This window comes from Haliaeetus albicilla, chromosome 23, assembly GCF_947461875.1.
Source record: "Haliaeetus albicilla chromosome 23, bHalAlb1.1, whole genome shotgun sequence".
NCBI classification, from domain to species: domain Eukaryota; kingdom Metazoa; phylum Chordata; class Aves; order Accipitriformes; family Accipitridae; genus Haliaeetus; species Haliaeetus albicilla.
Window position 1 is genome coordinate 13,009,239 of NC_091505.1, and position 22,206 is coordinate 13,031,444.

General features: G+C 56.7%; 2 protein-coding genes across 10 annotated transcripts in view; one reads left to right on the forward strand and one right to left on the reverse strand.

Annotated features, from left to right (window-relative positions):
- Positions 1-219: 219 nt before the first annotated feature.
- On the forward strand, positions 220-4,350 carry LOC104316580 (aryl-hydrocarbon-interacting protein-like 1). 4 transcript variants are annotated; one of them, XM_069811218.1, is made up of 6 exons: positions 222-613; positions 1,315-1,494; positions 1,705-1,893; positions 1,970-2,146; positions 2,278-2,419; positions 2,955-4,350. In XM_069811218.1, exons 1-6 carry the CDS (start codon positions 518-520, stop codon positions 4,097-4,099), a joined length of 1,929 nt encoding a protein of 642 aa, XP_069667319.1. In that variant the 5' UTR covers positions 222-517; the 3' UTR covers positions 4,100-4,350. The 4 variants fall into 4 exon arrangements, with proteins under 4 accessions (XP_069667322.1, XP_069667321.1, XP_069667319.1 ...); XM_069811221.1 differs by lacking the exon at positions 1,705-1,893 and having other exon boundaries at positions 220-613; XM_069811220.1 differs by lacking the exon at positions 1,315-1,494 and having other exon boundaries at positions 220-613.
- An 893-nt stretch (positions 4,351-5,243) lies between these two features.
- Positions 5,244-22,206, reverse strand: part of DRP2 (dystrophin related protein 2) — a 30,700-nt gene continuing 13,737 nt past the window's right edge. For 4 of the 6 annotated variants that reach the window (XM_069811210.1, XM_069811212.1, XM_069811213.1 and 1 more), the window contains 20 exons: positions 21,388-21,544; positions 20,104-20,224; positions 19,312-19,580; positions 18,663-18,809; positions 18,069-18,147; positions 16,809-16,869; positions 16,344-16,405; positions 15,991-16,065; positions 13,765-13,966; positions 13,474-13,559; positions 12,573-12,730; positions 12,268-12,434; positions 11,840-11,951; positions 11,308-11,444; positions 10,953-11,018; positions 10,102-10,167; positions 9,661-9,804; positions 8,750-8,987; positions 8,487-8,607; positions 5,244-8,326 (listed from right to left, as the gene is read on the reverse strand). In XM_069811210.1, the coding sequence (XP_069667311.1) occupies positions 8,190-8,326; positions 8,487-8,607; positions 8,750-8,987; positions 9,661-9,804; positions 10,102-10,167; positions 10,953-11,018; positions 11,308-11,444; positions 11,840-11,951; positions 12,268-12,434; positions 12,573-12,730; positions 13,474-13,559; positions 13,765-13,966; positions 15,991-16,065; positions 16,344-16,405; positions 16,809-16,869; positions 18,069-18,147; positions 18,663-18,809; positions 19,312-19,580; positions 20,104-20,224; positions 21,388-21,544 (2,605 nt within the window). In that variant the 3' untranslated portion in view covers positions 5,244-8,189. The remainder of the gene's footprint in view (positions 8,327-8,486; positions 8,608-8,749; positions 8,988-9,660; positions 9,805-10,101; positions 10,168-10,952; positions 11,019-11,307; positions 11,445-11,839; positions 11,952-12,267; positions 12,435-12,572; positions 12,731-13,473; positions 13,560-13,764; positions 13,967-15,990; positions 16,066-16,343; positions 16,406-16,808; positions 16,870-18,068; positions 18,148-18,662; positions 18,810-19,311; positions 19,581-20,103; positions 20,225-21,387; positions 21,545-22,206) is intronic. The other 2 variants (XM_069811211.1, XM_069811214.1) reach the window with 2 other exon arrangements.

Here is a 22,206-nt window from a genome sequence, read left to right on the forward strand (position 1 = left end):
CTTGCCAGCTTGTGCCTGACCACACACAGCCTCTGGCTGGCACTTGCACCAGCATTGCTGGGCTCCTTCACTGAAATGCTCCTTGTGGGGCTGGGTCAGAGGGAGACTGCGTGCAAAGGGGACCCTGTGAGCTGTCACTCTGTGGGAGGAACAATGCCCTCCTGATCAGGGAGTTTCTTTAATTCCTCACAGACTAGGCAGGCAAATCCCAGATTAACCTGGTAGGGTGGGAAGAGGATTAGAAAGGCAGTTCCAGAACGCAACAGAGGGCACTGTGGGCTTCAGTGAGGGTGTGCCCCTCTCACAACCTGAAGGGCAGGGAAAGGGGAGAAAGCTTCCAAGCTCTGCCCCCAGCACACAAAGCAAAAGGCCAGCAGCAGCCCTGGGACATGACATGTGTGTCCAGATAGACAAGAAAGGGAGATACCCTGAGGAAGACGCGGAGCTTAGGAAGGGCCAGAGTGTGCCTGTGTGCATGTGCCTGTGACCTGCTCCGGGGGGGCTGGCAGGAGCAGCCATGGAGGAAACATACTTGCTGAATGTGGAAGGGGTCAAAAAGAAGATTCTGCATGGAGGCCAAGGGGAGCTGCCGAAGTTGCAGGATGGGAGCAAGGTAAGTTGTCTTGGTTGTTACCCCAAAGCCCTAGGAGAGGGGAGTGGGTCTGCAACCACCATCCCTGCCCATTACGGTTAGATTCCCTGCTCACAAGCCAAGCTCCAGGTACGGGAAAATCCCATCTCCAGGAGATCCCTCGCAAGTGGGGTGCAGGAGGGGCTGTTTTGGGCGCAGGCAGCCACATTGCCCACTGCCTTCGCCTTGCATTGGTGCAGTTACCCACCTCCTCCCTCTGTCCTGGGGCTGTTGGAGCTCAGCAGCCACAATGGGTTGCTGGAAATCTGCTTTTTCTGACATGTCAAATGAGTGAGTGGTGCCAATAGGGACCTCTTGGGGCTTTCCAAGATTGCCCAGCCCATGGGTATGGGCAGATCAGCATGGGTTCTGCCAGGCCCTGGTGTATGCTGTGGGAGAACAATTTGTACTGGGTTATAAAGGGGGAATACAAAGAGAGCAGCAGGATATAGCACTGATGGGTGTTAAGACACTCCACCATCTGCTTACTGTCTAGACAAGTGGGTAGGAGGAACAATCTCCTGCTGTGGATGGAGAGCTGCCAATCAATCCACCACCTCACCGGGAGCAGGCTTGGCCCTGTGTCCTGGCCCTATGGCAGAGGGCTTTGGGGCTGGGGAGGGGACAGGGGGCTCTCACTGCGGTGCCTGCCCTGGCTCAACACTGAGCTTTCTCCGGGGCAGATCACCTTCCACTTCCAGACGCTGAAGGATGACTTTGAACGGACAGTCATCGATGACAGCCGGGAAGCTGGCATCCCCATGGAGATCATCGTGGGCAAGATGTTCAAGCTGGAGATCTGGGAGACACTGCTCAGCTCTATGAGAGCCGGGGAGGTGGCTGAGTTCTGGTGCGACGCCATCGTGAGTGAGGGCCCTGCAGGCACCCACTCCCCTCCTTTCTGCAGAGCCAGGGCATAGGACCGTGCACCCCAGAGATGCTCTAGCCTTGCCTGGTGCAAGCACAGGGTGCACAGGTGTCACTTTTAGCCATGGTACCAGGGGGGCTGCCCCAGAGGAAAGGGGTGCAGGCTGGCCCCATGCAGCTGAGCATGGTGCTCCCCCTCCTTGCAGCACACGGGCATGTATGCCCTGGTCTCCAGGGGCATGCGGAGGATTGCAGAGGGCCGGGACCCCCTAGAAGGACAAAAGCACCGCTGTGGCATGGGCAACATGTTTGACTACCACAGCACGGGCTATGATGACCTGGATGAGCTGCAGCGGACACCGCAGCCCCTCATCTTCATCATGGAGTTGTTCCGGGTAAGGGGGATGGTGGGGACGGCTGCCAGCGCAGGGATGGCCAGGGCAGGCAGCTCAGCTCCCCCTGCCTATGCAGGTGGAGGAGCCCTCAGCGTACAAGCGTGACACCTGGGCCATGAGCAAGGAGGAGAAGCTGGCGGCAGTGCCCGTGCTGCACAGTGAGGGCAACCGCCTCGTCCTCCACAAGGAGTTCAGGCAGGCGGCAGCAAAGTACCAGGAGGCTGTCATCTGCCTGAGGAACCTCCAGGCCAAGGTGAGCAGGATCCAGCCACCTCCTGTCATCCCTGCCTGGGTTTCCTCAGCAAAGCACTCCCCTGTGGGCCCTGAGTGCCCAGGAGGAGACAGCCACAGCTGTGAACCACCCACTGTGGCTCCCCGGGGCAGGAGAAGCCATGGGAGGATGGCTGGCTGAAGCTGGAGAGCTTGGTCACACCACTGGTGCTCAACTACTGCCAGTGCCAGCTGGAGCTGGGCGAGTACTATGAGGTGCTGGAACACACAACGGAGCTTCTCCAGAAACACAACGGTACCTGTGCCCTGCATCCCACCCCCTTGCTGTGCCCAAGGCCCTTGGGGACTTTGTCCTCTGGATCCCCCATCTATGACAATGCTCATCCCACATCCCTCCCTCTGCCTGTGATGTTACTTATGTCATCTGGCTCCCCATGTCCACTGCAGAACCTGTGTCCCAGGTCCCCCTGCCCATGACAGTGCCCATGTCCCTGGTTTCCCCTGTGCATGATGGCACCTGCACCCTGTGTCCTCTAGGTCCCCCTGCCCACGATGTTGTCACACATCATCCAGATGCCCTTGCCCACCTTGGTTCCCCCGCCCATGATGATCCCTGCACCCCATGTCCCCTGGTGCTCATGGTGGTATGTGCATGGCCCAGGTCCCCCTGCCCATGATGGTACCCCTACCTACAAGTGTGTCCACCCTATGTTCCCCTGCCTATGATGGTACCTCTGCTCTGTGTCCCCTGGGTACCCAGGGTCTCCAGCTCCTGTGGCTAGTGGCCCCAAGCTGCAGGACCCCCGCCGGGGGCTCTCCTCTCCTGGCAGATAACGCCAAGGCCTATTTCAAGCGGGCGAAGGCCCACGCTGCTGTCTGGAATGAGCGGGAGGCACGGGAGGACTTCCTGCGGGTGGCTCACCTCGACCCCTCCATGGCGGCTGCTGTGAAGAAGGAGCTGAAGCAGCTGGGGGAGAGGATGAGGAAGAAGCATGTGGAGGATCAGAAACGCTACCAGGGGCTCTTCCAGCTGCCCCGGGGGCCACAGGCCAGCAAGGGGCAGGAGAGCAGGGAGGTGGGCGATGGGGCAATGCTGCGGGAAGAGGCACCCCAGGGTAAGGTTGGGGTCCCGGAGACCCCTGGGCAGGGGGAGTGGCGTGCAGGGACCGAAGAAGCAGAACAACCAGGGGCTGACCAAGCAGAACAAGGGACCCCCGGGGCTGGGTGCGAAGGGGCAGTGCCAGGAGGAGAAGCAGCCCAGGGGCAGGCTGCAGGGGTGGAGGTGGAAGTGAGGGATAGGACAGGACTGGGGGAAGAAGGAAACCTGGGCACCTCTGGGGCAGAGCCAGAGAGCGGGGGAGCACAGAGGGGGCGAGAGGAGGAGGGGGAAGAAGAGGAGAAGGTGGAAGAGAAAGAAAAAGAGGAGAGGGAGGAGGAGAAAGCAGAGGAGGAGAAAGTGGAGGAGGATGACGAGGAAGAGAGCCCAGCAGCAGAGAGGGAAAAGCTGGCTGTAGGGCAATATGAGGCAGTGGGGAGGACAGAGGCAGCAGGGTTCGGGCAGGGACTGGAACAGGGAGCCAGTGGGGCAGAGAGAGCTGGCACGGGGAGCACAGCCAGGGCTGAGCCAGGCAGAACCCCAGCACCTGGGCCATCCAGCGAGAGGCTGGGGCCAGCCAAGGGGCCCCCAGAGCTGGAGGATGAAACACCTGTAGAGGCACTGGAAGAGGGGAGTTGTGGGGAGCAGCCAGCAGGCAGTGGCCGAGGAAATGCTGGGGAAGGCAATATCCCCCCAGACAGCTTCAACCCCAGGACAGTGCTCCAGGCTGGACACTCGGAGGCAGAGGAGGAGCTGGGTGGAGGGGCAGAAGTAACCCCCTGCCCCATAGCAGCCAGGGAAGGGGATGATGCACCCCCAGGGCAGTGCAGTGAGGGCAGAGAGCTTGAGGCCACAACCCTGGGGCACGGCCAGCGCTGAGCGGGGCCAGTTACCCCTGGATGCAGGAAAGGCTGCTGGACCACTGGGGCTGCTGTACCCTGCAACCCCCAGGGCTGGGGGCTGGCCCTGCAGTGACACTGGAACAATGCTGTCCTCATCCTGCCAGGGACCATCAGCCCTGCTGTGCAGCAGTGCCTGCTGCCTCCCTGCCCCAAGTCATTGGCTCCAGCGCCTTTCAGCTGGGCCCCGCTGAGCTTTGCTGGCTGAGAAATAAAAGATCTTCCCTGGCACCATTTGCTGGATTTGTTCCTGGACGTGACCGGCTTCCCTGATCACAGCCCATACCTCCTGCCTTGCACTGGAGCCTGTGGCACAGGGATGGGGATGGGGCATTTTGCTCTACCCTTGAAAGGGGAAGAGCAAGAGGCTGCATTTCACCCCCATTTAAGCACCTGACTCTCCTGTGTGAGTGCTGTCCCTGTACTTCCCTGCAGTAGCACCATCTCAAGCCTTTGCCCAGCCCCACCAGCCCATCCAGGCAAGGGTGGTAGCAGGTCCAGCCCTACAACTATCAGTCCTGGGCAGGCTTCACCATCAGCCAAGGCTGGGCTGCACTCTGTGTGGCAGGAAGGGACTGAGAGCCCCCAGCCTTGCCGTGGGCTAGTCCTCAGCTGAGCCCCTCACTGTGCCATGGAGACATGGGAAACATGGGCAGCACTTGCAGCAGAGGCACCTGGACACCTCTGGGCACTGGAAACCTAATAGGACTCCCGGGAGAAAGTATGGAGGGAGAGGACTGCCTGCCCAGCATCCCACTGCTGCTTATAACCTTCCTGGGGCTGAAGGGTTTCCTATAGCAGAAGTTCCTGGGCAAGGAAGAGGGACTGTCCCCACACAGACCCTGCCCCAGCCCTCAGCCTGCCACGTGGCCCTGAGCAGACCTTTCTGGAAGAGGGCAAAGGAAAATGGTGGTTGGGGCATGCACCTGTGTCTGGGGAACCCAGGGCTCTGCTCACAGCTTCTGCTCTGCCTTGAATGGTGTGGACAGCCAGGGTGACACAGGGCACAGGGACATCTGTGTCCCAGCAGCCCTGCAGGAGCAGTGTCAGGATAGCACAGCACCAGGAGCTGCTCTGACTCAGCCAAGGTGCATGAATAGAAGAGGCCAGAGCACCAATCTGGGTCTCAGTATAAATACAAATTTATTCTCTTTCCAGAGCAGAGATGGTGTGAAGCAGCAAGGACAGCAGCACCACAGTACAAGGTTACCAGAGCATTAGCCAGCCTGCTCCCCTCCCTGCCGCATCCCAGCTCCCAAACAGCCCAAGCACCCAGCCTGGCCACCACTGCTTCCCACACTTGGCACTGGGGCCAGAAGCTCTGCCCTCATCCTGCCTTTTTCTTCCTCCAGCTCCTACCAGGCCAGGTACTCCTGACCTCATCCTCAGTCCAAGGCCTTGCTCCTCCCCACGGTCCCCCCATCTTGCCACTGGAATTACAGGGGGTTCCAGCCAGGTCTCACAGGTTGGCATGTGGTCACTCACCACAGTCAAACAAGCAGCTTGACACAGCATACTTACAGCCAGCCTAACACCAGTGCCACTGCTTCTGTACTCCTGCCGCTCGCCTGGGCGTGAAAGGGGATGTCAAGGACAGCAACCTGCACCACTGGTAGTGGACACTGCAGCACAAGACCCTGAACACCTGGCTGTAAGGTTTGCACCACCTAATCCCTGGAGTGGGCACTGCTTCGTACCTCTGAGAGCACACTGAAGACAACCGCACTGTCCTGTGCTGCCACACACTGCCTTGGTCCAAACCTCCCCAAACAGCTCACCACTGCATCCCATCCCAGCCAGTGACAACAGCCCCATCCCTGTCCTCACAGCAAGCCCTTTTTTGGGCAGGATGCTTCACACCAGCATGCAGCCCTGCCTGCACCCTGCCCTGCCCAGAGGGCTCTGGCATCTCATCCCTCAGCCTGTGGCCCCAGCGCACCAGGGCCATCTCAGCCTCTATTCTGGGGCACCCCACAGCACCTGACTCTACCTCTTTCTCGACATAACACAGCATGAGACAGCCAGCCTGAGGGAGCCTTTGGGACCAGGAGCCACCACCAGAGTTACCCTGCCAGCTTGCAGAACAGCCTCCTCCACTGCCTGGCAGGACTCACCTGCTTCCAACGAGTGCCTCCTGCCCCTCAGCCCAGCTCAAACTGGGGCACAGAAGCAGGGCAACTGCTCCTTGGGAGTGGCAATGAGGTGCCCTGCCTGTCCTGCTGCCTGCCTGCACCACTATGCTCCTGCATCACAGCCCAACATGCTGGTGGCCCCAGGGCTGGAGCTATGGCTGGAGAAACCCATTTCTGCAGTGCCGTGGGGATTGGCAGCTGCAGAAGCCAGGGCTCCTCATGGATGGAGCTGGGTCCAGGCAGGACAGGCTCTCAGTGCCATGGCAAAGGCACAGCTCCCCAGGAAACTAGGTGGGATGGAGTACCTGTTGCCAGTCCGCCAGCCCTCTGCTGAGCTCCTCTTGCAGCGGCCCTGCTCCAGAGCAAGCACTAGCAATGGGTAAGGTGCTGGTCCCCACGGGAACAGATGCTGGGCTGGACTGAAAGTGAAGGGCAGCTGCACTTACAGTATTAGAATTTTATGGATTGAGTCCATGAGAGTATTTAAGTACAGAATATATATATATAATATATAGAAATATATGCAAATTAAATGATAAGGCTCTGTTATAAAGACCCTCTCAAGATAAGGCTACTAGCTGGGCTGAAGCTCTAACATGGACTCATCCCCACTCCATAAACCTCGGGGACTCTCCCCACTAAAAGGTATGTACCTGGCTGGCTGCGGAGGCCTGGGTGGCAGAGAGAGATCAATCCGTAAGGCTGGCAGCTGGATACTGTTAGAAAGAGTTTTTTTAAAAATGGTGGCTCCAGGAGTGTTTTGGTGCCTATAAACCTGGAGACCCCTGGGCACAACTGAAGAGGAACAGGATGCTGAGCTCTGCATCCCCCGAGAGCTGCGGGCAAAGGCAGCAGCCCGTGAGCACTGGGGGAGACAGGCAGCTTTCATGGCTTCGGTTCTTTCTTCTGAACCTTTCCACCCAGGCTTCGACACTGTGGCCGAGTGACCGAGCCAGCCTCCTGTGGAGCCCACAGTCCCGCTCCTGCATGACCTATGTTCCCCTGATATCTTCTGGAGCTAGCAAGCATCCTGCACGACCGGCTCAGAGGGAGTCTGTGCAAGGTCTGCCGCAGCACAGGGAGCATGGCAGGGAGAGGAGGGGGAGGAAAGCAGCCAGGTAGCTGGTTAGGAAAAGCCTCTGGCTCACAGGAGGTGTTAGATAAGGGAGGTCATACCTGAAAGAGAAATTAAGAGGTCAGGAAAATAGGACCCAGAGCCACCTCGTTAGAACAGGGCTGGTGCAGAGCCAGGAGGATCCTGCTCAGGGATGGCAGAAAGTGGGTGAGGGTCTGCGTGGGCAGAGAGGGAAGCTCTCCCCGCCCTCGTGTTAGTGCTGGCACCAAGCAATGTCTCTCCCCAGCACACATATGGGTAGCCTGGGTGAGGGACCGAATGCAGCTCCTGGGCTGGAGCACAGAGGGACAGCAGGAAGACCAACACCAAAACCCACTGGGCGAGTGGAGCACTGTCCGCACACACATCCCCCAGTCCCCATCCCTGCTGGGAAGAGCCGTCCATGAGCAGCCAGGAGAGCATGCACCATTGCTTCCATCTCACCAGGTAACTGGGGCCTCGACCTCTCCTGGAGAGGGGTCTGGACAGGGATGAAGCAAGGAGGTCGCTCAAGGTGATCGCTGCAAACTCAATGCTGGCAGGTCTGTCCATCTTCGCAGTGGGGAGCCCCCTGAGGTGTGGGGTCCCAAGCAGGGCAGGAGGCTGCCTTGCAGCTCGTCTGAGGGGATCTAGTTGGTCCATACTCTTGGCAGCTCTGATCACCTCTCCTTGCAGGTGTGAAACCTTCTCCTCATCCTCTCTGCGCCCAGGCCACACACCAGTCCCAGCAGCACCGTGGCAGCATAGCTCTTGGCTGTAGGTGCTGCAGGGGATCGGCTGTCGCAGGGAAGCTGGGATTGGGGCAGGGCTCTGTGGGGAAAACCTCATCTGAGGGAGCAGTAAGAGGCCAGAGAGGGGGATTTCACTCGAGTACCTCGAGAGTTGGGGAAGGCGTTCCGCAGCTTCTCCATGATGTCTTCCAGGCACACGCTGACTTCCTGGGTTTTGGCTTCCACATCATCTGCAGCAGGAAAGAGGGCAGATGGGGTGGTGGTGAGCAGGCTCTCTGGGCATCCACCTCACCAGCCAGCATCTCTGCAGGATGGCAAGGTGCAGGCAGCTTCCTGCAGCATTGAACCAAGGGAGCGGGGCTGAGTGCTCAGCCCAACCCCAGTCCTCACCTGCAGCTTCCGTGTCAGGGGTGTTGTGCTCTTTCTCCTTTGCCTGACTGCCTTCAGACTGATGCGGAGAGGAAGCCAAGGAAGAGGCTGCTGAACTGTTGCCATCTGACTCTGCTGGAGGCTGGAGAGAGAAGGGGGGTTGTCACCATCCTCTGTCCTTCTCCTCCCCCACTTCTGATCATCCCTTTCGCCACTGCCCCAACTCTGTTATGGCAAAGGCCACCCCAAGGATGGGCTTCCCTGGATCCTTGCTCTGACAGTACCTGCAGCAGCAGCTCCCTCAGCCGGTGCAGCTGGGACTCCAGCTGCTTGTTGTGGTCCTCCAGAATCTGCATGCGGGTCTCCAGGCGGCTCTTGTGCTGCCGGAGGATTCGTGCTTCTGCTAGGAGCTCATCGTTATGTGGGTCTTGCACTGATTCGGGGGAGCCTGTAGCCAAGGTTGGAGACTCCACTGCCTCATCATGCTGCCATTTCAAACGTCTCAGCTCTCCCTGGAGTACCCTGCAAGATAGCCTAGGTCAGCATCACCGCTCTCCTTTCTAAAGCCTGCTGGAAACACCCAACAGCTGCACACTGGGGATGGCCCATGACTCAGAGACAAAACAATCCTGGAGGCTTTGCCAGATGTGAAGCTTGCGGACCAGCACACTCCTGGACTTTGTCCCTGCACCACAGGGTGGCCTGCCTGCAGCTCTACCCCTCAGGCAGTTTACAAAAAGACATGCAACTGCTTTCTAAGAGGCTGAAAACAAGGGCAGGGAAAGGATCACCTCCTCCTGAGCCAATCCACCCTGCCTAGAGCCTCACCTCATGTGGTCCAGAGCAGTACCACAACTGTTTGCAAGGGTCTCAGGGACAAGAGAGACAGCAGTGCCCTGCGTGCACTTCAACTATTTTGGGGTTCAGGAGGGGAACAGGTTCTGGGGATGGAGGCAGGAACATTTTGGGGAACAGAGTCTTCTCCGTTCCTTGAAGAGCACACCCTCACTGAGTGGTCCCATAAACATTTTAGGGCTCAGCCTAGACACCTTCCAAACCAGCCCACTCAGCTCCTCTGATCCCCAGCTCCAGCCCCAGCAGTTATCCCCTGGCTCCACTCTGAGCTCTGCCAGGCTTCTCCAGCCCTTTCACCTTAGGCTATAAACCCCACTTTCAGAGTTGCCCGTGCCCCTACCTGTTTTCATCCTCTAAGTGGGCGAGGATTCGCTCCAGCTCTCCTTTGTCATCCATGCTGAGGCTTCCTGGAACCTGCTGGCTGCCCCCAGGCTCTCTGTCGGTGATGGGGCTGGAATGGCGCAGCAGGTACTGGTCCTCGTCCCTGTTGCAGCAGGTGGAGAAACACCTTAGTGAGAAACATCAGTCTCATGAGATTTGTGTGCCCTTGGGGAAGGACAGCCTGGAGGGAGATGGTTTCATATGGAAGCTCATTCTGGCTGCTCCAGGTCTAGAGCTCAGAAGTGGCTCAGCAACACTGGGTAGCTGGGGGTGCCCAGGAGCCTCAGACTCAAAGGAGCTGGGAAGGAAAGCATTTCTGTGCCCTGGCTAGACAGGGATGGAGCCACAGGAGCCCTGACTTGGCAGGAGGTGAGGAGGAGGGAAAGGAGGCAGAACTCACAGGCTATCGTCAGGGGACAGGCTGTCATTGAAGAAGGAACAGTTCTGGCTTTCCATCTCTGCAAGCCTGGAAGAAAGAGAAACAGGTTGAGATATGGTCAGAGACACCCTGAATGTCTGCTTGATGCACGCTACTTATGGCAGCCTCTGCAAGACCCCTCTCTGGCAGGGTCTCCCAGCAGGCCTGCACCAATCTGCCCCCCTTTACAGGCTCTAGAGAGTTTTGCCTTTTTAGAAAACAAAAGACACTGCTGCTCTCGGGTGACAGTCTCTGGAATAAAGGTCTGCTGCCATGCAGCTCGCTCAGCCTCCTTTCACATAAGCAAAGGGCTGAAAGCATGCCAGCTCCAGCCTAGGGCCTGAGCTACAGGCTCCCTGTGCTCCTTGGGTCCCCACTCTGCCTGAACCCATGGTGAGAGCAGAGGCATTACAAACAACAAGGCAGCAGCCATGGGAAGTGTGCAAGCAGCACTGGTGAGCGCACAGGCAGAGCAAGACATTGAGGGATCTGCCTGGTGAGAATCCAACCAGCAGCTCATACTGAGAAGAGCAGGAGGGTACATGGAGGCTGCTTCATCACCAAGACACCTGCTGTCAAATGCATGGCATTTGCTGCCAATTTGCATGGCATTAGCCATGTCCCAGGCAGGAGAAAAGTGGTGCAGGCCTCTTCCCAACAGCACTGCAGCCTGAGCCACCACAGCCAGCCTCTGCCTGCCAGGCAGCATGCTGGGAAGCGTGGAGGGGGCTGCGGGCAGCAAGAGCTCGCCACGCGTCTGCCCCGAAACCCCTCCACACCCATTGGAGTCATGCTCCGTGCCCTGGCGTGACAGGAGTGCCCAGTGGTGATACCTGCTGGCAAAGTGCTCGATCCGGGAGTGGGTGTCAGCATGTGGTAACATCGGGGAGGAGGCTGGTCTGGAAGAGACGTACACTGGTCGGAAAGGCTTGGCAGTTCTCGCTCAAAGTTAGGGCTTGGAGAGGCTGCCCTGGTCTCATGTGGGCTGAGAAGAGCCAGGGACAGGCTGGAGAGGGAGACTGAAATCTCTGCTTCTCCAAGAACTAGGTGCCGTATCACCCCCAGAGCAAGTGGCCCCTCCAGCCCTCCCAGGGGAACCCTGTCTTGCAGCTAAGATGCTGCTTCCATCCATGGAGCCCACGTATCAGGCAGGGTTGAAAGACACAGCCCAGGGCACAGACAACTCACGTCTCAGAGAAGTCAGCCTCAAGTACGGACTGGACGGGCAGGTAACCTCTCTGCGGGTGCTTGCTGAAATACTGCTTGGACCGAAATTTGTTCTTCAGTGTTGTGGCAAAGTCTCTCATGTTCTCACTGGATGTAGTCTGCAGAGACACAAACATTACCAAGAGGCTGCTTAATGAAAAGTGGGGGACCACATGTCAGCATCCACAGGAAAGAAGTCCCTTCAGGCTGGGCACGAACTCCACAGAGGAAGAGGCAGACACAGCTGAGGAAGCAGGAAGGGCACACGGCAGCTCTGTCAGCCTGTCACGGGGCCTTGCACAAGCCAAACTGGGCATTGGTGGGTGCCATGCATCCTGCTCACCACGAGCCCCAGAATAGCAGGGATACAGGCAACCTCCAGCATGCAGAGGGAAATAAAAACACACAAGAGATCCACTTCTGGAGCTGCACCAGCCTAAACATCGCAAGGCTGCTGCCGTTGATGGGGAACTGCTCTGAGCCAAGACCCTCCCAGCGCAGCCCAGCTCCATACCGGGGTGTAGTACTCCATGATGGGGTAGTGCAGCTTGTTGCCCTTGCTGGCCCGCCCAGTGAGGAAGCAAGTCTGGCAGATATCCACATTGAACTGCTTCAGGCTCCGATACCTGGAGAGATCAAGAGGCCACAGAGAAGCAGCAAGAGTCAGCAAAACCACATCATTTTGGAGCCCAAGAAGAGCTCAGCAGGGGACAGAGGTGGTCTGTGTTGCTCTCACACCCCACTGAACCCACAGTGCTGATGGATAAGTCCCCAGAAAAGCATCCTGCTCCTTCCCCTCTGCTGGCACCTGGTCTGGCCTGCCTGAAACACTGCTGCTGCAGAGCTCTAGGTTCCCCCAACAGCACAGAGCAAATTCAGCTCCCTCCTGCAGGACACCATGTACTTCCATTGGGGGCCAAGGTCCCATATCACAACCCCTACCTGAAGCCCTTGATGGGGCACTGCCGGCAGACGGAGCACTTGGTCTGGTGCTTCACCTGCTCAGCTATGGTCACCCGGTGCAGCACGGCCAGCCACACCATGGACTGTGGCTCCAGGTTGGCCCACTCCAGGAACTGGGATGCCTCGATGGCAGGCTTCCCATTGCTCTGGGGAGGGGAGAGGAAGGGGCTACTTAGAGCTGGGACCCAGCTGTGATGGTGTGCAAGCTCCTTGCCACCTCCGAGAGACTCTCCCCAGCATGGCTGCTGCAGAGGGGGCGGCACGGGCCATGGCACCCTACTTACAAAGCGGAAGCAGCTACGGATGCTGGGCTCCACGTTGCTGCCCCCAAATGCCGCCACTTCCCCCAGCTGGCGTGGGACCTGGATGGCCTCGTGGAGCAGGACGCCAAGGTGCCGCTGGTCACACAGTCCCCCGGTGTTCGCCACTTGGCTGAAGAGATCTGCCGGCAGGACGGACACATAGCCCCATTAGAGACACGGCTGATGCCCTGATACACTGGGCAGGACACAGGCACGGGGCAGCAGTGTGTGGATCAGACCAGAGGCCCCATTGCCTGTCTCCAGCAGGGAGCTCAAATCAGAAGGAAAAACTGAGCTATGATTAAATAACCTTCACCAGTATCCTTCCAGCTCCCAATAACCATGAGTTTAGAGTCTTCTTGAGACAGGTTACATACATCACTTCTTTAACAGCCACAGCTGGCTTGTCCTCTATGAATCTGCCCAATCCCTCTATTTAACCCCTTGATGTTTCTTATGCTAACTTCTCCACAGTATCCCATGGCAGAGAGTACCATGGTTAAAATGCAGTGAGGAAAGGGGCTTCCTTTAATTTGGCTGAAACCTACTTCCCAGCCATGCACCCCCGGGTTTTTTTCCTTCTGGGAAGCACTGGATAACTGTTGCCTGTTTGCCTTCTCTGCACTGTTCCTTATAGTGCCATGCAAGCAAGATCACCGCAGCACTAGTCAGTCTGCAAAAATGCCTCCTAATTTAGGCAGCGTAGGCCTGGGGAGGGAGGGAGGGAGGAAGGGAGGGAGAGGTGGTGATGCAAGCAGATTAGTCACTGCAGGAAAGCTGTTTCTCTGCTCTTCCTGGGCAAAGAAGGCTAAGCCAGGAAACAGTTCTGCTTTCCCCAGGTTACTCCACACCAGGCCCTGGGGTATGGAGACGGGGCACTCACACTGAAACTTCTCCTTGACCTCTGTTCCACACAGACATGCAATGCCCGTCTTGAAGGAGAGAGCCCTCATCTTCCCACTGCGGCCACTGCAAAGCAAGATATTGCACAGGTTTGCAAATGTTTTGGAGGGTTTTTTTATGCAGGGGGGTCAGCAAGGCAAGCCTGCACCAGGCAGCCCCCTCGCTAGTGGCCAGGGCCTTTTTGCAGCACTGCCAGCTGGAAGAGTAACATGGAGGTTTCCTTCCAAGCATGGCAGCTCCACAGCTCAGGGGAATGCCGAGGGAGTGGTACCTGTCAAAGACATTCAGCAGCCAGTTGAGGCTCATATCCACACAGAGTGGCACATTCACCAGGATGCCCCGCTCCTCCTCCAGCCTCTCGTAGAGGGCAGTCAGGCAGTGGATGACCTCCACCACGTCCATCGCCCGGTCACTGGGCTGCAGGTCATGCTCATTGAAGATTTCCAAGGCCGTGGCCAGGGTTACCATGTCCACTGCACAGAAAGCACAGGTGGAGGGATCAGAGGCACAGAGGAAAACAGGAGAGGTGAAAACCAAGAGGAGGGAGACACAGTCCTGCCCTGCCCTGGGGCAGTCTCAGCCCCACTGCGGTGGGGAAGATGCTGGCAGGATGGGCACAGCTCCCAGAATTGCTCTCCCATCCATAAACCCCTCCCAAAATAGCCACATCTCCACCTATAGTCAACTTGGACCACCATTCTGTGTGGCCTTCTTTCCCTGTTGCTGTGGCCAACCATGGCCACAAAAATGCTACCCATGAAAGGCACTGTGCAGAGCCACAGGTGCCCAGAGCCAGCCTCCCACATGCTGGGTCCCTGTGGGGCTGGTGTGGGGAGGTGAGGGGCCACAGAGCCACACAGACCATATGAACAGCTGCCCAGAGGTGGAGCAGTCCTGTCTCCAGCTCTGACTGGCTGCGGGTGTCAGGGCACAAACCTAAAATGGGGCTAGGACAGTACAAGCTGCCCTGGCTACCCTGCTTTCAGATTTCTATGGCCACAGGTTGTATGTGCTATCATGTTTAGCAGCCAACAATCTTACTTTCCTGAAAATCTTTCAATTTCTGAGACTATTTATGTTTTCAGTGCCTGGGGGATCACGTGCCATTTCCACATTGTAACTTCACTCTGTGGAAAACTCCTCCCTTCTCCTGCCAAAGCTGCTGACAGTTGCACTGGGGCACCCCACTTCATACACCAGTATCGCTCCTGCTCACCCTTGTGTCCATACTGCCCATGACTGCATATGGCTCTGGCATGTTGCACACTGCCTCTTTCCTACATGGCCACTCATTCCACCAAACCTCTCATCACGGGGAAGCTGCCTTGGCAGCCTCTTTGCCCTTCTCAAGTATGTCTTGAGCAAGAAGCACTTATTCATGTTCTTCCACGTCATTTCTGGGTTGGGAAGAAGGCACCAGCACAGCATGTGAGATGCAAGAGATGGGCAAAGATGCACAAGCAGCACATGGAAGGGCTCTTCTTTGCTCTCTGCCCTTTTCCCCACCATATCTGGTGTTTCTCCAGCCACTGCTGCATGGCAACTTTGCAGGGTGGCAAAAGCTAACTGCTGCTTTCCCCCATTTGCACTACATCAGCCCTGAATATCCCCAGGTATGGGGCAGCCTGGTCACCACAGCATCATGAAACTACTCCGCCACCAGGGTTCAACTCCCTTGAGTACCAAACTTCCTCTCACCTTCACTCAACCTTCTTCCAGGCCTTTCACAAGATGTCAAGGAGCACAGGTCTGCCTGGGACCCCACTGCTGCCTGGCTGTGTCTCCTCCCCATTGGGAATGATTAATTCATGAGGGGTTTTCCTTCATCCTGCTGCTGTTTCATTTTGACAGAGCCTTAGGCGAGAGGCCTTACCAAAAGCTCTCCAGCAGCCAAGGATGCTGCATCTATCAGATTCCCATCCACCTGCTCACCAATTCCCTTGGAAACTCCTAGCAGCTCCCGAGGAGCAGCTTCCTCTCAGAGACCCACGCATAGTGTTTAACTCCTGTCGCATCATATCCACCTCGCTATTAATCCTCGTTTCAACTGGAGTTTTACCAACAGTGCAGAAGTCAGGTTTATTGGCTCCCTTCCTCCTCTTTAAGTAGTGGAGCCCTCTCTGCCCCTGCCAGCAAGGCTGGTTTCTACTCTTGGTTACATCCATGGCTTCTCTGGGCTCCTTTGGAGGTACTGGGTGAGCCTCTGCCTGATCCCACAACTTTGTAACTCTGAGATGGACCTCTTTGTTCTCAAATCTCATTGACTAACACCTGCCCTTGAGGCATTTCCACCCTATGCCTGCAAAGAAGCTGACACAGACACCTTGCTGGTGGATTTGCTCAGCTTTCCAGCCACAACTCATCTTCCTAGTGCTTCTCGCCTCAGCTACCTGTCCCCTGGTGGGCTCCTGCCTTTGATGTGCTGATAAAAGCTTGTGTTAGTTTAATGCCTTTATCAAGGGAGACTCAGCAGGAGGGAAATACTTCCTGCACTCACATCGCAGGGCTTTTTGCACCCGTCGTAGCTTCATAGCCGTCCGATATGCTGAGAACTTGATGTTATTCAAATCCGCTGCAATAACACAGGAAAAGAAGAATAAAACCACAGCTCGACATCCTTATCTCCAGGGCAGGAAGCAGCAGCTGCAGTTCCCAGACTCCAGCCCCACCAGCAGAAGCAGAGTGTGTGCAGTAGGAGGAGGGGCAGAGCCTGGCAGGTGGTTGCACCCCATTGCTTTGGGGGGGCCCTGTGCCACAGAGGGGAGCAGGCGGGCTGGGGGGATCTCACATAGCACCCCAAACTGCGAAAAGGTGGATGCTATTCGAATGGCTTTGTGGCAGCCTCCTTACCCAGTGTCTGGTACAACTCCGTCATCTTTGGGTGGTCCCAGCATGTCGTCTGGGCCTGGTGACTGGAAGGAAAATAGAAGGAAACCAAGAGTCAAACTGGGAATTAAGCAGCTGCCATGAGAGATTAAAAAAGGACCTGGCCAGCCCTGGAAGCAAGTCCCCCAGTGCCTGCAGACACTGGGGCTGCTGCACCGCAGTGAGCACACTCCCCAGCCACAGCAGCGTGGAGGATGCCCACAGAACCACTTGCTGCCAGGCCCCCCTCCTTCCAGCCAGTGTCCCCCCTCATATGGGGCATCTCAGCAGGCAGGAAAAGAGTGGCTTTGCCAGGTTGGGGGTCACATGCTTTGCTGGAGGTCAGTGCTTAGGCCAGTCTGCTCACTGCCCCCCACTCCTAATTGGTCCCTAATTCCTATTCCCACTGGGCCAGAGAAGACCACGGGCTGCAGTTGGGAGCACACTCACTTGATGTAGTATGGCACTTTGTTGGGGGAAATGGCTCGCTCCCAGGGGACCTGGACAGAGGCTGCAAGGAGAGAGACACAGATGTCGGATCAACACCAAATGCTCCTTTACGTTGATTCTGTTTCTGATGAGAGCCCAGTGGGACTGTGCCAGCAGGTCGGTCAGAGGCCAGCAGCCTCTGAAGAGGCTGTACCTTCCCAAATCACCAGCTGGGGGTGTTGAAGCGGGCAAGTTAATGCTGCCTATAAGACGCAAGACTGCTGGTCTTGTCAGAGGCATCTTGCCTCTCTTGAGACGGGGGCACTGAATCTGGCTGAGCTCAGAACTCAGGAAGAGATGCTTCATGACGCTTTGATGATGCCCAAGGAAACGCTGTGGTTACCAGCGGGCAGGACTCATAGCAGCTGGGATTTGGACACACACAGAGCACTGCCCGTTATGGCCAGGCTTGGGCACCCACAGCATCTGCTGTTTCCATTACTCATGCTCTGTGTGTCAGCTGCAGCATCTAGGGAAGATGAGGACGCATCCCATGCCAGTTGCCGGCCACCCTATGTTTGTTATCTAGAGGATGAAAGCCCTTTTATGATCCTCAGCTATTTTCCCTTGTCACAGGCAGCTTATCAATTCCCGCAACTGGAAAAGTCGCTCTTCCTTTCAGATAGGAGGACATGGTCTGCAGAGAAACACAGGCCAACAAACCCCACTGCTGGGCTCAGCATTTCCAAGGATGGACCCCAGACTCTGGAGCACAACCGGCTGCCCATCCTTTGCAGGACTGAGAGCCACCAGCCAGCAGCAGCTCAGCTTTGTAGGAACAGCATCCCTCTGCCTCACCACGTGAACAAAAGCCTCCTTAACGTGCACATTTTTGGCCTCCGAATGACTAACATGGGGTATGGGGGGCTGCCTTTTTCTGCCATCTGTTGTCTTGCCCACCCAGTCTCTGAGGCTGGCACACTACCAGCGTCACCTGGGAGCTGCTGCTGCGAGTGTCACAGCTCTGCGCTCTGAAGGGGAACCACACTCATGTCCCACCCTTGGTCCCACAAGGTGAGGTAGCACAACGCTGACTTTGGGAGATGCCTTCTGCTCTGGTTTCTGTGCACCAGGCACTGGCCTGGGCCCTTTCCTAGCTGTGTGTGTGGCTCTGGGCCCGGCAACAGTACCCTGCACCCAATTCTCCTGTGCCATAGCCCATGCTAAGCCCTCTGCAGAGGCAGCCTCACGGCAGGAAGCCAGGAGGAACCTCTCACGTACAGGAGAGGAAGTGCTGGGAGCCTGGTCCGAAGTCCCGGTGGGCGTCTTGGAGCTGCTTCAGGCGTTCGTTTATGGAGGCCTGGAGAAAGGGACAGAAGAATTCAATGGCAGCCCATCAGGCATTTCAGATTGAAGCCCCATTCAGGAAGGCTTATGCATGGACTCAGACATGCCCCAGCACGCAGGTCCTCTTCCTTCTTCATCTGCCTTGGTATTTGCATTCCCCAGTCCACTCAGCCCTCTACACCTCCTCCCACAGTCTGAGGCAGCACAGGCCACATCTCCAGCTCACCTGTATCCATATTTTCACAGACATCAATAAAACCACAGCTGGTACTGACCCCTCCATCAGATCCTGATTCTTCTCAAGACAGCATCCTTTGTTCCTCCCATTGCCTTTTCCTGCTCAAGACCTCTACAGATTTACCAGCCACTTTCCTCACACTGAACTGATGCTCTCCTCCTCCAGGAACACCAGCTATACCATCCCTGCTATGCCAAGCCTTACTTTATCGTCCTTGAAGCTCAGCAGTGACAGCCCTTCCCCAGCATCCTCCTGCCTGTAACTTATTTGCAGTGCTTGGTCCTTCCCACCTGCAGCTGCTTCCAGCGCGTGTTGATCTGCTCCAGGGTACGGGAGTTCTCCATGGACAGGTGGACATCTGAGATGGCAAGCTGGTGCGCAAGATCATTGACCACTTTCACCCCATCCTTCATGGGGGAGAGCTCCTCTTTGAACAGCTGGAGTCCCATGCCCAGGGGAACAGGCACAGGGCAGGGTAAGAAAGAAAAGAAGCAGGCGAGTGGTCAGGACTTGGATCCGATTCCTCTGCTACAAGCTAGGGTGGTCTAGTGACTGGCAACATGCTGCTGACTAGCCCTTCCCACAGTGTACTTTAGCAGGGGGAGAAAAAAACAAGAAAACAAATCAGCCAGACTGGAGATTACTCAAATCTCCTGAGAAGTGGGATGTGGACAATGGCTCATCTATGCTGAGCCACTGTACCTATGTAAGGTCTGTGCCATGACAAGGCGCTCAGCACAGCCAATTGCTCAGGACACTGCGGACCAAATCCACACTCGCAAAGCTAGGGGGCTGTTGGCAGGAGGACTGGCCCCTGAGACCCCAAGTAAGGAGGCTGCATTGGACTGAGCAGTCAGGAGAAGCAGCATTGCCCTCCTGGGAAGCAGCATCTCATCACCTCTGGGGCCAAGGCTGGAGCCTTCTCAGAGCCAGAAGTACCTTGGTTGACTGGATGTGCTCTGGCAAGGAGTCAATGAAGAGGTCCCCAATGGGTTCCCAGGTTTCACGCACGCTTTCAGCCTGGTCCAGTGTCGTGCTGAGCTCCTCCATGGCCCCTTTAATCTCTAGCAGCTGCTCCAGTGTCCGTTCAATGTGGCGGTGCTGGTCCACACACCGGGCCGTGAGCTTCTCCCACAGCTCACTGGCCACGTTTGCCTGCTTCCAGACAAAGCGGCTGATGTTTTGGATCCGGTGCCGGGGAGAGACATCTGTGAAGGCAAAGCAGAAAGGGAACAGAGAGCAAAAATGAGATCCCAGCCCAGAGGAGAGTGGGCAAGAGAGGGAGGGAGGGCAGGAAAAAGGGAGATAAAAAAATCTAGGGAAAACTGGAAAGAGGGAGGGAAACCAAGTGATAACACCTGGTTATCTGCACCAACTCCTCTAGGTATCCAGCCTGTCCACAGACCTCTGTCTGCTGTCTGTCCTCACAAGCAGAAGTCCTGCTGCCCTTTAAAAACCTACCCAGAGCACATTTGATACTGTCTCATGAGATGCACCCCATCATGGGCTGTGCCAGCAGCCTCTGCCTTTGCCCAGGACAGAAGCACCTCTCTGTGCCGGTCTGACATTTGGGCAAAGGATTGGAAACAGCCTGGTGCATGATGGTGCGAGGCAGAGCACTGATGTGCTGCTTTGTGCCACACCAACCATCTCCATTCCAACCTCTCCAGCTCAGCCCAGGAGGACCTCTGCTGTGCTATGGGAAAACAAGGAAGGGGGAGCTCCACAGACCTTTGCTTTCTGAAGTTGGTTCTTCTAATTCCTCAAATGGATGCTGGGAAAGGAAAGCCTGTGCCGACTCCAGGACAGAGTAAATGTATGGTCCCCGAGACTTCACTTCTTCCATGAAAGCCTGGAAAACACAGAGATGAGACAGCAGGCTGAGCTGGAGAATTGTGCCCCTGCTGCCCTCTCACCAAGGGCTGAGGTGATTTATTCACTCCAGGGCCCAAACCTCACTGGAGACACAGAGAGAAGTTAAAAGAGAAACATTTTTGCAGTTCGTGGAAGGAATGACCACCTGCAAGAAGGTGGCTCCTGCAGAGGTCTGGACTGCAGCTTTGCTGGAGAGGGGAGGTGGAACAGCAAACCCAAAAGGGTGTGTTGAGCCAGGGCTGTGCAAGAGGAACTGGTTTATTGATGATGCTTTCACAGGACTGCTTGGAGATGCTCCTCACTCATGCAGCGAGACCATGGTCGTGCAAGCAGTCCTTCCAGCAGCTGTTCAGCAACAGGTCCAGCTGCCAGAGGAGCAAGGAGAGGAACAGCAGGATGCCCCAAAGCAGCACATATGCCAGGGCGGACCTCGGAGGCAGGCTGGTTTAGGATGGCCTCTTCTCCTCTCCAACTGCAGCCCCCCACTGGTTCTGTCTGCTGGATTGGCTATTTGTGCGCCGGGGAAGTGGCTAGCTCCAGCGAGGATGAGGGATAGCAACAGTAAGCAGCAGTTTAGTTTTGTTTTCAAGGTAAAAACAACTAAAGCCCAACAGCCACTTGCAGTAAGAATGAAATGCTCTGATCAAGGAAGCAGGAAACTGATCTGTCTGGGTTTACTCCAGTTCCAGATATGATGATAACATGCTACTGCAGGAATCACTCATGTCCTGACCACCAGGTTGCCTTTAGACCAACTTACCTCCTCAGGGCCCGAGATCCCAAAAGCAAAGGCCAGTAAGAGGCAATTCCCTCTGTTGCAGAGGTAGGACACAAGGAGGAAACTAGGAGAGAAGTGATGGGGCCCACTACCAGCTGCAGCAGCTGCAGATGACTTGAGGTCATAATGCAGATTTATTGTCTAAAACCAGATGGGCTCCACCTGTTGCGTGCTATGGGTATTTGCTACGGGACTGGGGCTCTGCCATTCCATAGGAAGCAGAGATGAAGGTGGGCGAGGACTGGTGCACTCACAGGCTGTGGGCATGGGCAGTGACACGAGGCAGCGGTCCCAGGCAGGGCTGCCCACCTGCAGCTCATCTTAGCAGTGAACGGCTGCAGGGGAGGTGTGAAGGAACATACCGCGTGCGTCTCCTTTTCCTGCTGCACCAGGAGGACATCACCCCTCAGGGGCAGCTGTGCAGAGAGCTCCTCATCCTTCTGCCCGAGCCAGTCTATTATCTCCTGGAGAGGCACCTGCAGCTTCCCACTGTGGTCAGAAAAGGCCTCCAGCCGAGCCCTGGCAGGAGAGTGAGGACAGCAGGATGGAGGTCAGACAGGAGAGGAGCAGGTTCCCCGGGGAGAGAAGGCACAGCACCACCATGGCTGGGGTGGTGACCCCAGGCACCCACAGGACCCCACCAGTGACTGGCAGCATGCCTCAGCATGGTCTATGCATGACCCTCCGCCAGCACAGATGCTGCACTGCTAGGTGAGGTGAAGCATGGAGGCATTGGGGAGAGGAAACTCTGAGACTATTCATCACCCTGGAGCCCAGAGCAGAGGACAGAGTCACTTTGCATCTGCCTGTGGGTCAGGGCTGTGCTCTGGGTAGCACAGAGGGCTTGCCTCAGCATTTACATGACTGGGCAGCTTCCAGGAGCCTTGCATTAAGGCAGGAGACAATTAACACGCCCCAGTTAAGCTCTCTGTCATGCTGGCTGTGGAGCTGCAACCTCTGACAGTCTGGAAGGCATGTTCCCCCTGCACAGTGGAGGGGGCTCCCAGCAAAGGCACAAGCGCAGAGGAGGTGGCAGCAAGGCCGTGGGACAAAAAGAGACAAGCCGCAGAAACAGCAGCAGCAGAGGATGGAGAAAGCAGCAGAAAGTACGAAGGAGGGGAGGGGAGAGGAGGACAGGATGGGTGGAAATGGAGGGGATGCTTTTCAGTGTAGGGAGAAAG